This window comes from Pseudophryne corroboree, chromosome 11 (assembly GCF_028390025.1).
Source record: "Pseudophryne corroboree isolate aPseCor3 chromosome 11, aPseCor3.hap2, whole genome shotgun sequence".
Lineage (NCBI taxonomy): Eukaryota > Metazoa > Chordata > Amphibia > Anura > Myobatrachidae > Pseudophryne > Pseudophryne corroboree.
The window spans coordinates 84270208-84283776 of record NC_086454.1 but is presented as its reverse complement, the minus strand read 5'-3'; the positions used below and the strand labels follow the sequence as shown (position 1 = coordinate 84283776).

At 48.2% G+C, this 13569-nt stretch overlaps 1 protein-coding gene across 4 annotated transcripts in view; it reads right to left on the bottom strand.

Annotated features, from left to right (window-relative positions):
• Positions 1–13108, bottom strand: part of LOC134968915 (ovochymase-2-like) — a 235824-nt gene extending 222716 nt beyond the window's left edge. Inside the window, exons 1-2 of one of the 4 annotated variants that reach the window (XM_063944489.1) lie at positions 12952–13081; positions 8397–8503 (exon numbers count right to left, since the gene is read on the bottom strand). In XM_063944489.1, coding sequence (XP_063800559.1) covers positions 8397–8503; positions 12952–12991 — 147 coding nt within the window. In that variant the 5' untranslated portion in view covers positions 12992–13081. Of the gene's footprint in view, positions 1–8396; positions 8504–12666; positions 12791–12951 lie in introns of those variants that run through there. The other 3 variants (XM_063944488.1, XM_063944490.1, XM_063944493.1) reach the window with 3 other exon arrangements.
• Positions 13109–13569: the final 461 nt, after the last annotated feature.

Below are 13569 nucleotides of genomic sequence, written 5' to 3'. Positions count from 1 at the left end.
TTTTTGTTACCTCTGACATTGCAGCCCTGCTCTTCGTTCCGCCCTGTCGGTTTATGTAGGCCACTGTCGTTACGTTGTCCGACTGCACCTGAACAGCCTGATCTTGCAGAAGGTGTGCTGCTTGAAGAAGACCACTGTACACGGCTCTTAGCTCCAGGATGTTTATTGGAAGAAGGGATTCCTGACTTGACCACCTTCCTTGGAAGATTTTCCCTTGAATGACTGCTCTCCAACCTCTGAGACTTGCATCTGTGGTTAGAAGGATCCAGTCCTGAACCCCGAACCTGCGTCCCTCCAGAAGGTGAGGCAGTTGCAGCCACCAAAGGAGTGAAATCCTTGCTTTCGGCGACAGATGTATCCTCTGGTGCATGTGTAGGTGAGATCACGACCACTGGTCTAGTAGATCCAGCTGAAAAGACCGAGCAGGAAACCTTTCGTACTGCAGAGCCTCGTAGGAGGCAACCATCTTCCCATGAAGGCGAATGCACTGATGAACCAATACCCGGGCAGGCTTCAAGACCTCCCGAACCATTGTCTGTATCACCAACGCTTTCTCCACCGGTAGAAACACCCTCTGCACTTCCGTGTCGAGGATCATCCACAGAAAAGACAGTCTCCTTGTCGGCTCCAGATGTGACTTTGGAAGGTCCAGGATCCAACCGTGCTCCCTGAGTAGGTGAGTCGTGAGAGCAATGGATTGTAACAACTTCTCCCTGGATGATGCCTTTATCAGCAGATCGTCCAGATATGGAATTATGTTCAACCTCTGCCTGCGGAGGAGAACCATCATCTCTGCCATCACCTTGGTGAAGACCCTCGGTGCCGTGGAGAGGCCGAATGGCAGTGCTTGAAACTGATAGTGATCGTCTAACAGTGCAAACCTGAGATAAGCCTGATGCGGCGGCCAAATGGGAATGTGGAAGTACACATCCTTGATGTCCAGAGCCACCAGAAACTCCCCCTCCTCCAGACCTGAGATCACCGCCCTCAGAGACTCCATTTTGAATTTGAACTCCCTGAGATAAGGGTTTAACGATTTCAAGTTCAAAACTGACCTGACCGAACCATCTGGCTTCAGCACCACAAAAAGCTTCAAATAGTAACCCTTGTTTTGCTGATGAGTTGGAACTGGTACAATGATCAGTGACCTTTCCAATTTTTGGATGGCTTCCTGTAGGATAGCCCTGTCTGCCAGCAAAGCTGGTAAGCCTGATTTGAAGAACTGGTTGTCACAACTGAGGGCTGAAGCTGACCTGGGGAAGCCTCAGATGTAGGGGCTGACATGTAGGTGAACCGGGGAGGTAGTATTGGGTTCCTAGACATACAGGAGCACTAGTACCAGTTGCCCGAAGGCGTGACCACAACAACGAAGTTGTAAAAGGTAAAGTCAGTTTATTGAACACACAGCTTAAGACACCTTGGATATGCAAAACGTCACAGAAGATATGCAGTGGTAATTTACAGTACAGGTCCCAGAAGTGCAGGGTAATTAGTGCTGTGGCTTGCAGAACAGAATATTACAGAGTCCTTGCCAGAACTGGAGATGGTAAGTCCATATGCCACAGCTAACCGCTGAGGAGAGGTATGAACTGGTACTGCCCAGCAGATGGTGTACAGAGGCTGGTGCAACACAGATGCAAAGAAGTAGATGGTACTTGGTAATTGCAGAGAGTGCCGGATGGAACCGGTATGAATGAAAGGTGTGCAGAACTCACCACTGTAGATTTTAGAGTCCGATGGTGAGCATCGATGAATGCTGTGGTTCAATGGTAGAATGGTCACTTTATGCAGACGATATAGGAATACCGCTGATGACGTTGAAATAAACTGAAGACACTGTGGAGCACCGCTAGCAGAATACCAGCGACTCAGGAGCACTGTGGAAAGCTGGTAGGCCGTGGTAAGTATGCTGTGGAGTATGGAGAGCGGTGCTGCAGAAAGGAGGAGTTAAAAACGATACCAGGACACCGCTGGAGGCTGGAAGCGAAGCAGGACCAACGCTGGAAGCAGCAAGCTGGTGTCTGATCGTGGAGAGTAATCAGGAGCAATGCTGGAACACTGCAGAAGTCAGGCTGCACCGTAGGATGGAAACAGGTGCGGGTCTCTTAGTGGAGCTGAATCACAGGATCTGGAATACCTGGAGAAACAAGCAGTAGAATCCACAAGCAGAAGAGACAGGTGTATAGGTTAGACAACCAAAGCACTGACAATTATCCAGCCCAGGAGCAGGATATTTATACCAGCTGGGAAGCAGATATTGGCTGGATAATTAGGCAGAGTCCAGAGTGCAGCGAATAGGTTGTGAAATGACATGTGATGAGGAAAAACATGGCTGTGCCCATGTTTGCATTTGAAGGGAAAGTCTGTTTGTATATTCCATGTGGTAAACAGCAGTAATGGCGGCGGAGGCCGCGGAGGGCTGGAGACGTCATTCTTTAAAACAGTGCAACTAAACTGTAAGGCTGCCATGACAGCGCTGCGGGATCACAGGGAAGAGACTTGAGGTGAAGATAGACAGCGCATTGCAGGTAGACAGCGCAGATGGAATCCCATTTTGGAATGCTGGGCTAGTCTCAGGAGACACTTGGAAGGTAAATAATCATGTCCAATAACCCGGATCGTGACACCGGTGAGGCGGGAGTTCTTGAAACTCCAGCCTGTACCCCTGGGACACAATATCCTGTACCCAGGGGTCTAGGCTGGATGACACCCAAACGTGGCTAAACCATCTGAGCCTCGCCCCCACCGGCCCCTCCGCCAGGCTGTGCGGTCCACCGTCATGCTGAGGATTTTGATGTACCAGAAGCAGGCTTCTGGTCCTGGGAAACTGCCGTAGCAGTTTTTTTTTATTTTCTAAAGAAGGTGTTAGACGGCTTGTACTTTCTTGCTTTAGCTGTCCGAAAGGACTGTGACCAGAGGCGTAACTCTGGGAGGCAATGGAGTCATCTGCCGCCGGGCTCCTGCTCTGAAGGGGGCACCTCTCCTCCCATTCTGTGATTCCATTGAATTAAGTTAATTGATACAGTAGCTGCTGCTATCTCTTCAGTGGTCGACTTCCTCACTGGTCGCTGCACCTTACAAATCACACCCTCTTTATTATACTGTAGATACACATTTTTCAAGTGTCATACCCAGGATTAGAAACCACGACCTATTACACTGGAAGCAGACCCCTTACTGATGAAGCTATTTGCTCCTGTATAGGAAATATGAGAAGTCTAACTATATGAAGTTACTTCTCTAACAATTACACGCAACGTCATATAGTTATAATTCTCATGCTTCCTGTACAGGAGCAAATAGATCCATCAGTAAAGTGTCTGCTGTCAGTGTAACAGGTCATGGGTTCTAATCCTGGGTATGACTGCTAATAAATGTGTAATGTAAAATAAAAGTTAAGGAAATCTATATACAGTATACAATATATACATTTTTTCAGAATACTCTATACACACACACACACACACACACACACACACACACACACACATATATATTCATTCATACATATATTTTTCTAAATATAGTGGGGGGCACACCAATATTTATCTTGCCTCTGGGCAACTGGGATGAACTTACGCCACTGACTGTGTCACAGCTGTAGAAAAGGGTTTCTTCGTAGCAGGTGCAGCTGAGGGAAGAAAAGGTGACTTACCCGCAGTTGTCGTGGAAATCCACGCATCCAACGCTTCCCCAAATAGAGCCTGACCTGTGTAGGGTAGGTTCTCCACACTTCTCCTGGATTACGCGTCTGCAGACCATTGGCAGAGCCAGAGACCCCTGCGAGACGAGACAGACAAGGAAGATATCCCCGCAGCCATCGAACCCAGGTCCTTTATGGATTCAACCATAAATCCTGCCGAATCCTGTATGTTACGTAAAAACAATTCAACATCACTTTTCTCCATTATACCCAAGTCCTCTAATAACGTGCCTGACCACTTTACTATAGCTTTAGAAATCCATGCACAGGCAATAGTAGTCCGCACTATCGCCCCTGAAGCCGTGTAGATGGATTTGACCGTAGGGTCAACCTTGCGATCTGCCGGTTCATTTAACACGGTAGAACCCGGGACAGGGAAAACCACCTTCTTTGACAGTCTGAAAACAGATGCGTCAACTATGGGTGGGGTTTCCCATCACTTTCTGTCTTCCTCAGGGAAGGGAAAAGCAACCAGAAACTTTCCTGGGATCTGGAATTTTTTCTCTGGGTTTTCCCAGGATTGTTCAAATATAGCATTTCATTCCTTAGATACAGGGAAGGTTAGCGAGGCTTTCTTATTATCTGTGAAGTAAGCCTCCTCAAACTGCTCAGGAGTTGTGATAGTAATATTCAACACATCTCAAATGGCCTCAATCATAAACTGCACCCCTTTAGCAAGAGATGCTGCCCCCCCGTAGCACATCCCCATCACTGTCTGCCGTGTCAGAATTGGTATCCGTGTCATCCTGCATAACCTGGGCAAGAGCACGCTTTTGAGTGTGTACGCTAGAGGGCCCTGAAGGGACAACACCGGACCAAACCGCCATAGAGTTCTGTAAAACCTGAGTAGCAGTCTCAGTCTGTGCTACCCTAGCAGAAATCTGAGAATCATGCTTTCGGTCGCAGCGCGGCGATTAGTTGAAAAAGCGGCACTTCTGCGCATGTGTATGGTGCGCACTGTGCACGCGCGCCATACTTTCACACAGAACTATGCAGTTTCACACAAGGTTTAGCGACGCTTTTCAGTCGCACTGCTGATCGGTGAGTGATTGACAGGAAGTCGGTGTTTCTGGGCGGAAACTGAGCGTTTTCGGGGAGTGTGTGTAAAAACGCAGGCGTGCCCGATAAAGTGGCTGGGGAAACGGGTAAGTGGCTGGCCGAACACAGGGCATGTTTGTGACGTCAAAACAGGAAATGAACACTCTGAAGTCATCGCTAGCTAGGAGTACGTTTCAAGCTGCTCAGAAAATGCACAATTTTTTGGGGAGCAGTTCTGCAATCCTTTCGTTCGCACTTCTGCTAAGCTAAGATACACTCCCAGAGGGCGGCGGCCTAGCGTTTGCACTGCTGCTAAAAGCAGCTAGCGAGTGATCAACTCGGAATGAGGGCCAGAGTCCCTAGACATGGCGCTTAGAGACAGCAAACACTCCACACACACACACACACACACACACACACACACACACGGCCGGAGCTTCCACTAGGCAGCTGCCTAGGGGCGCCGGGACCTGAGGGGGCGACCTGCTACAGCTGCATGAAAAAGGTAGCGTGGTCCTACCTCTCACAACTGCCGCAATCCCCCCATCACTCGTATCTACAAAAGCCATGACTGCCAAGCTCCTGTATTGCAGGGTGACATGCGGCGCTGCTCTTCATTCCAGGCTCTTTCACAGACTACTCAGTCCCATCTCTGCATCGCAGCCTGCAGGTGAGGTGGCTGCACAGTGCACTGTCCGCATTTGATAAGGAAAGAGGGGGAGAGCAGCAGTCTTAGGGGGCAGGTGCTGAGATGAGCAGCAGGCATGCACACTATCTGGGGTGGATGAGCAGCAGCATGCACACAGATGGTGGAGGGGATAGGACAGAAGACATTTAAAAGAGTAGGGGAAAGGGGGTGAGAGCAGCAGGAATCCACACAGACTATGGAGATGGGGAGAAGAGAGCAGCCATGCAACAGACTGGGGTTGGGGGAGAGCAGCAGTATGCTTTTCACCTGAAGGCCTGTTAGGGGGAAGGGGCAGTAGGCAGAACTTTTGCCTAGGGTGCCGAGAAACCTTGCACCGGCCCTACACACACACACACACACGGTTCTCCCCCCCCCCCAAAGAATGCCAAGAGAGCCACAGAGATTGGAGCCAACCCACACGCAGCACTTTTTGGACAGAGTGAAATCACTACCCAGCGCTTACTGTGCATCTTAATAGGTTACACAGCAGTTACACAGCCTCCCCCCCCCCTTCTACAACCCCCTGGTACCGTACAAGATACCTGAAGTTGAATAGGATGGACAGCTCTCCCTGTCAGGAAAAATGGTGCAGAACGCTGCTGGGTCCGCTCTGAGGAGAAGCCCCGCCCCCTTCCATGGCGCTGCTTCCCGCTACCTCTTCTTTTATACTGGCCTGAGGATTTTGCTGGCAGAGGCCTCCGGGGTCCCAGACATACTTTATGACCATTGTAGGGTTCGGCGCTGGCTCAGGGCGCCCCTCACAGCGCCACACAAAGTACTGCTGAGCCTCTGGAGTGCAGCTGCACTGCGCTCCCACCCTGTTTCCGCCATCTTCACACCGGCCCCCCACTTGCTAGGGGGGTCGGTGACTCACTCGCCACTTTGCTCTTCTGGCTCTGTAAGGGGGTGGCGGCATGCTGCGGGGGTGCGCGATCACCTGTGGCGGCGAACGATCATTCCCCTCAGGAGCTCAGTGTCCTGTCAGCGGAGATAGTGGCTCAAACCCCGCAGGGCGGACACAACTCCCCGCCTTAGTCCCACGAAGCAGGGAGGCTGTTGCCAGCAGTCTCCCTGTGCTTATCTCTAAAAAAAAATAATAAAACCAGAGAAACTCCTATGGAGCTACCCTAGCTGTGACCGGCTCCTCCGGGCACATTTTCTAAACTGAGTCTGGTAGGGTGGGCATAGAGGGAGGAGCCAGCCCACAGTATTAAACTCTTAAAGTGCCAGTGGCTCCTAGCGGACCCGTCTATACCCCATGGTACTAATGTGGACCCCAGCATCCTCTAGGACGTAAGAGAAATGCAAAAAACATGGTGTCTACCTTTTTTGTGTCAACCATTTTCATGTTGACTTTATGACCCTGTCGACCTTTTGACCCTGTCGACTTTTTGTACTGTCTACCTTTTTCATGTTGACCTTTTGACCCTATCGACCTAATGTCTGTCTAACACATAGTGTCTAGTTAGACAGTCAATAGATAGACACCATCTATCAACCCACACCCGTGTGCAGGGGAGAGTTGGTCGGCGTTAGGACGTTCCTTGCAAAATAGGTGAGATTGTAGAGACAAGAGGTGGGGAGGGGGAGAACAGGGTTCAATTATAGGGCCGTGTCCACACAGCCATTTTCATTTCATAAAAGGACTGAAGAGCTGGGGGTGGTTTTATCTCATTGTCCCCTAATTTGCGCCTACATGTTACTGCAGAGAAGTATTTATTGGGCGCACTTCATAAAATATAACCGTAAGCTCCACACATGCAAAATAAGGACAATGTTTTAAAACAGTCCCAATGTCCTCTTAAACCCACATACCTCCCAACATGACCCCCTCCAGGAGGAGCAGAATCTGCTCTGCTCCTGGACTTCCCTCTTAATGTATGCTTGCCGTCACCTGTACTGAATCACCTTTCTTATGCATTAACCTGTTCAGCACAGGTGATGGCAATCATACATTAAGAGGAAAGCACAGTAGCAGAGCATTTTGTCCCTCCTGGAGAGGGTCGTGTTGGGAGGTATGCACCCATGATTCATTTTAGCCATACATGAGGCATACCTCCCAACATGACCCTCTCCAGGAGGGACACAATGCTCTGCTTCTGGACTTTCCTCTTAAAGTGTGATTGCCGGCACCTGTTTTGAACAAGTTAATGGAAAAGAAAGGTGTCTCACCACAGGTGATGGCAATCATACATTAAGAGAAAAGTCCAGAAGCAGAGCATTCTGTCCCTCCTGGAGAGGGTCATGTTGGGAGGTATGCATGAGGCCAACAGAAGCAATAGTTCAAGAGTAAATAAATCATACTTGCCTACCTGACCCTCTCCATGAGGGAGAAAATGCTCCGTCCCTGGACTTTCCTGGTAATGTATGATTGCCATCACCTGTGGTGAGCTAGTTAATTGATAAGAAAGGTGTTTCACCACAGGTGATGGCAATCATACACTACCAGGAAAGTCCAGGAAAAGAGCATTTTCTCCCTCATGGAGAGGGTCAGGTAGGCAAGGATGAAATAAATATCTAACAGAAAGGATGGTAATATTATAATGCAGTAGGTGGCTGGATTTTCAGGGGTTTACACTTCTGTTCAATGAGCGTCTTCAGATTTTTAAAGCAATCTGCACACCTAACACTCTTCTGTTGGGGAAGGGACATTAGGAATGCACAGTGACCATTCAGATACACTGGAGCAATACAGAGGCAGCTTGTGTTACATCAATGAGGTATGTTGGAGTTTTTAACAGCTCATAGAAGGAAGAAGTTATATTTGAAATACCAGCAGCTAGTCAGGAAGCACACAATACTTTCATTAGACAAAAACATATTGGAGCCGAGTAACCACTGACCGGATCCTTACGTTGAATTGAAGACATGCGATGGATTATCTTAGCAGTTCTCACAGCAGTGTGCAATTTGCTGTCATTTAATACCATTGCCTTTATGGTTTTAAGGTTATAGTTATGAACTTACTATCCATGGGTGTGTCAACTTTTTTGCTACTGTACCACCCACAATTCGAGAGAGGAGGCCATAGTTATCAGTGTCAGTGGCCAAAGGACTTTCTCCACACCTAGAAACTAAACAAAACCATTACAAGATGTGCTGCAATTAAATATAGACAGGATAAAGTCATAACATGCTGAAGCTTGGAGCTAAGAACGTCACATGTAATTATTATTAGTGGGATATGAAGAGAGTATGTCACGACAGACTCTACATGACCCATAAAATAGTCCAGGAACGGTAGTTTCTTATGTGACCGAGAGGTAAATGTATAATTCTTCATGCTTCGTTCCTTATGTGTGTGGGCTCGCTTCACCTCTGGATTGTGGTGAAGTGGGTCCACAAATCATCGGAATGTATTATTATTCATACAGCCGATTTAGAGAGAGCTAAATTACCTTGCCGGTGACGTGCGCTCTCCCACTTTCGGCTGTCCCTTTCAGCTCGCCTGTAACTACTGCCCATGCACCAGCGTGATCGGCGCATGTGTGTTCGTTATTTGTGGATGCTGAGGACCAGTGGACACCTGGAAAGGACAGACCTCTCCCAGCGCCCACCCACGTCAGGTCATACAGGGGAAAGCAGCGCCTGTCAGGCCTGGCAGTTTTGTTATAGGTGAAATATCAGCCGGGCAGGCGATGTGACCTTTCATACATTGGTTTGGTCACATCGCCGCCATTGGCATATCAGTGGTGCCTATTAGGGGAAGTGTGCTTCGGCATTTAGTGCAAAAATACATTCAGTGAAACAGTAACTGCCGCACTTAGGGGTCTATTCATAAAGCAATGAATAGCCCTGTTTTGCATTAAGCAGGACTTTTCTCTGCTGCCTGCTATTCACGGAGCAAGTTACCGTGGGTTCCTGACTTCTCCAGTGGCACCCCTGCTCTGTGACCTAGTGGTCTATTCATGAAGCAGTGATAAGAGTGGAGAAATGAGACTGTGGAGAAGTTGCCCAGGACAACCAATCAGAATGCAAAATATAAATGTTACTTCAATGCTGATTGGTTGCCATGGGCAACTTCTCCACTGGCTCACTTCTCCACACTTTTCACTGCTTCATGAATAGACCCCTGAATCACATAACCATACTTTGAGTGTGATTCATGAAGGAACGAAAAGCTCCGCTTTCTGCTTCTCCACGAAGTTCAGGTTCGCCATCTCAGGATGGTGCAACCTGAACATCGGTGTGTAGACGGCAGTGAAGCTCAATGCTTCCCTGCTCACTGCTCGGCACCTGTGCTGGCTTCACCCCCTTACCTCCCAGCAGCCCCTGCGGACTCCCGGGAGGTCAGCCGGTGGCGCAAGCACAGAGAGACCCGCTGGCTTACTCCGAACATCGCAAAATGTGACCGCCAGAGCAGACAGCTTCGCTGGAGCCCCAGACACTGCATCGCATTGCTAAAGAGGTGATTATACACAAATTACTACTTATCACAGCTATACATAGTATCGAACCGATGCGATATATAGTGATAAGTAACAATTTGTTTTTTGTGTCTTTATGAATAGACTCCTTAACGTGGCCAGATACAGTTTTCACATATAACAAACCATCAAATATCTACCCCCAAGTACCATTCGTAAACCGCAGTTACAATGCCGCCATAAGAGACGTTGTAATCTGTGTGCACACACTTAAATACATTAATGGCAGAATTTAGGTAAGTCCTGATGATCCAAAATGGTCAGCTGTTAAAAGTATAGCCCTCCTGCTCCCTCTAGGCTCTTCCCTTGTAAGAGATCAGATCTGAAGAATTTCACTTTTATGGCAAATGTGATAGACAATATTAATACATTACTGAGCAAAGCTCCCTGTTTCCAGTGTTTTATCTTTCTGACCATCACCCTTTTGGTCCATTTTTTTTTTTTAAGGCTTTTTGGATACTTATTTATTATGATGTGAAAATGTACCTAACATGCAGATGCAGATGCGGCGCAGAAATGATAGCAGGGCCTATGCTGTATGTCAAATGTCACTCAAAACAATTAGGGGGGAATTCAATTGACGGGGGGAAATGTTCCTGTACCCGCATGGTTTTCCAATACAATTAGAGGACTGAAAATGGGACGCTGTGATCTCTATAGAAATCACTGTGTCTTTTTTCATGCTTCTCCGGAACAAGTCTGATTTTTCCTAAAATCGTTATTATTAGGAAAATTCAATGGGATTTGCTCTGGCACCCCGGCGGCACAAAGCACCCCCTCCGAGGACTAATTAAGCAATTGGAAATCTCCAATTAGCTTAATTAGTCTGTAATTACTCAGCTTCTGATGTGGTGTCTTCTTCCTCCAGCTCCTGGATCCAGACTCCTGCAGTAGCGGTGAGTATGTGTGAATGTGTGTAAGTGTGCGTGACTCACCATGCAGTGTCTTTTCCCCCGGCACCTTTCAGTAGCCATGGACCCCCAAGCAGCCCCCTTCCCAGTGGGAATATGGAGGGGAGACTACCAAGCAGGTGAGTATATTTTATTTCTTAAAAAAACGGGTGCGAGGTATGTAAGGTTTTTTACCTCGTGAAACCTCACACCCAATTGAATTACCCCCTTAGGTGTAGATTTGCTAAAGCTTCTAACAATGAAAAGTGGAGGTGTTGCCCATAGCAAGGAGATTCTATAATTTATCTATTGCATCCTAGAAAATGAGAAATGGAATCTGATTGGTTGCTGTGGGCAACATCACCACTTTTCAGTTGTAGAAGCTGTAGTTTATTTACAAGTGAAATAGTAACTTTGGGGCAGATGTATTAACCTGGAGAAGGCATAAGGAAGTGATAAACCAGTGATAAGTGCAAGGTGATAAATGCACCATAAGCACAGGGCATATTGGTCTGATTGTATAAAGCATCATAATGCCTGTGAGCATGTACAGTCACACCAATTACAGCTCATTATAAAACTATCTTTGTTTTCTATGTTTAATGGTATAACCCTTAATGAACTGATGGTGTAATGGTTGGTATTGCTGCCTCACAGCACTGGGTTCAATTCCCGCTACAGTCTTAACTGTGTGGAGTTTGTATATCCTCCCTATGCTTATGTGGGTTTCCTTCCATATTCCAAAAATATACTGATTGGTTAATTGGCTCCTGACAAGAAAAAAAAAACCTAATGTGTGTGAACATGTGTTTACGGTAGACTAGGGCGGAGATGTACTAACCCTTGGAGAGTGATTAAGGGGGAGTTGTACTAAGCAGTGACATGAGTGGAGAAGTGAGCCAGTGGAGAAGTTGCCCATGACAACCAATCAGCACTGAAGTAACATTTATAATTTGCATAATATAAAATGTTACAAAGCACTCTTTTCGCTGCATAGTACATTCCCCCCTAAGTGAAGAGATAAAGTACTAGCCAATCAGCTCTGAACTCCCATTTTACTGTACTTGAAAAATGACAGTTAGGAGCTGATTGGTTGGTAGTCTCTCCCTCTCCACATTATCTCTCTCCAAGGCTTAGTATATCTGCCGTCATATTCTCTGTTTCTATTCTATGAATGGTAAAATTACCCGGTCTAGTTTATTATCATTCCCAACTGATACAAGCACATAAATCGGGATGGTATCGGGATCCCGATGCTTGGGAAGCCAGCAGTCAAAATAGGGCAGTGGCATCCCGAGGCTCAGGATCTCAACACCTATTTGGTAAGAAAACTACCCCTAGCTCTAACCCTCCTGTTCCGCAGCCTGACCGTAACCTCCCCCCCGCAGCTTAACCCTAAAAGGCCAGTACTGACGGGAGAGATGTGTGCTGAGCGACCTTAACACAGACCACTCAGCACACATCTCTCCCCCCGCTCAGTACAGCGCGATGTGCTGAGCGAGGTGGGGGGCGACAGGGGGCCACTCACTTCTCGCAGCGCTGAAGTGAGTAACCCGCTAGACTGATCCTGCATGCTGGCTCAATCTAGCACCAGCGATAGCGTTACGCGGGGACGTGCATCGCTATCGCTGGGGGGGGGCATACACACGACAGATCCGTACATAAAATCTAAGCAATCTAGTCAGATTGCTTAGATATTAAGCTTGGATCTCTCCGTGTGTACCCCCCCTTTACACTCCCCGTTGGTACCTAACCCTAAACCCGTCTTCCCGCAGCTTAACCCTAACCCTCCCTCCGCAGCCTAACCCTTCCTCCCCCCACAGCCTAACCTTAACCTTTCCTACTCCCCCGAAATCTAACCATACCCCCCCCCCCCACACACACACAGTTTAAACCTACCCCACCCCCACCGCTGCTTACCAGTGCAGAGTCCTGACAGACCTTGATCGGGTTTCCGGTGTTCGGGATTCCGGCGCCAGCACTTCAATCCCTGTCTGGATGCCGGCGTCGGCATTCCGAGCATCGTTGGGATTCCGGCATCTTAATTCCGACTGCCGGGATCCTAACCGGATCCCCATAAATTTCCTTACTTTTTAACACAAGTTTAATACGCATAGAACACTAGCCACAAAACAGAAAAATACATTATACAATGACCGAAAGCACACACATAAATCAAACAACAGATGCATAATAAAAACGTACATAATCTATAAACATGCTGGGCCTGGGTAGAAGTCGCCATACTGGAGCCTGGACCTGTAGCCTGCAGCAGCGTACGTCCATCCCGACCCGCCTCCGATTACCAGCAGTGGTTCCCTGTGTGTTATGACGAGGCAGGGGGAGTGCTGTGGGTGGGACTATGCTAAACTGCTCTGTGCGGCGCACTGAGTAGTTCAGCTTTAGTCCGCCCGCAGCCCACAGCACTCCCCCTCCCTCGTCGCTGGCTCAGGTACTGTGAGGGCATATCTGGCACTCTGGAGACATGTGTATCTGGCATGTGGGGGCATGTGTATCTGGCACTGTGGGGGCATGTGTATTTGGCACTGGGGCATATATGGCACTGTGGAGGCATGTGTATCTGGCACTGGGGGCATATCTGGCACTGTGGGGGCATATGTATCTGGCACTGGGGGCATATCTGGCACTGTGTGGGGACATATGTATCTGGCATTAGGGGCATATCTGGCACTGTGGGGGAATGTGTATCTGGCACTGTGGGGGCATGTGTATTTGGCACTGGGGGCATATCTTGCACTGTGGGGGCATGTGTATCTGGCAATGGGGGCATATCTGGCACTGTGTGGGGACATATGTATCTGG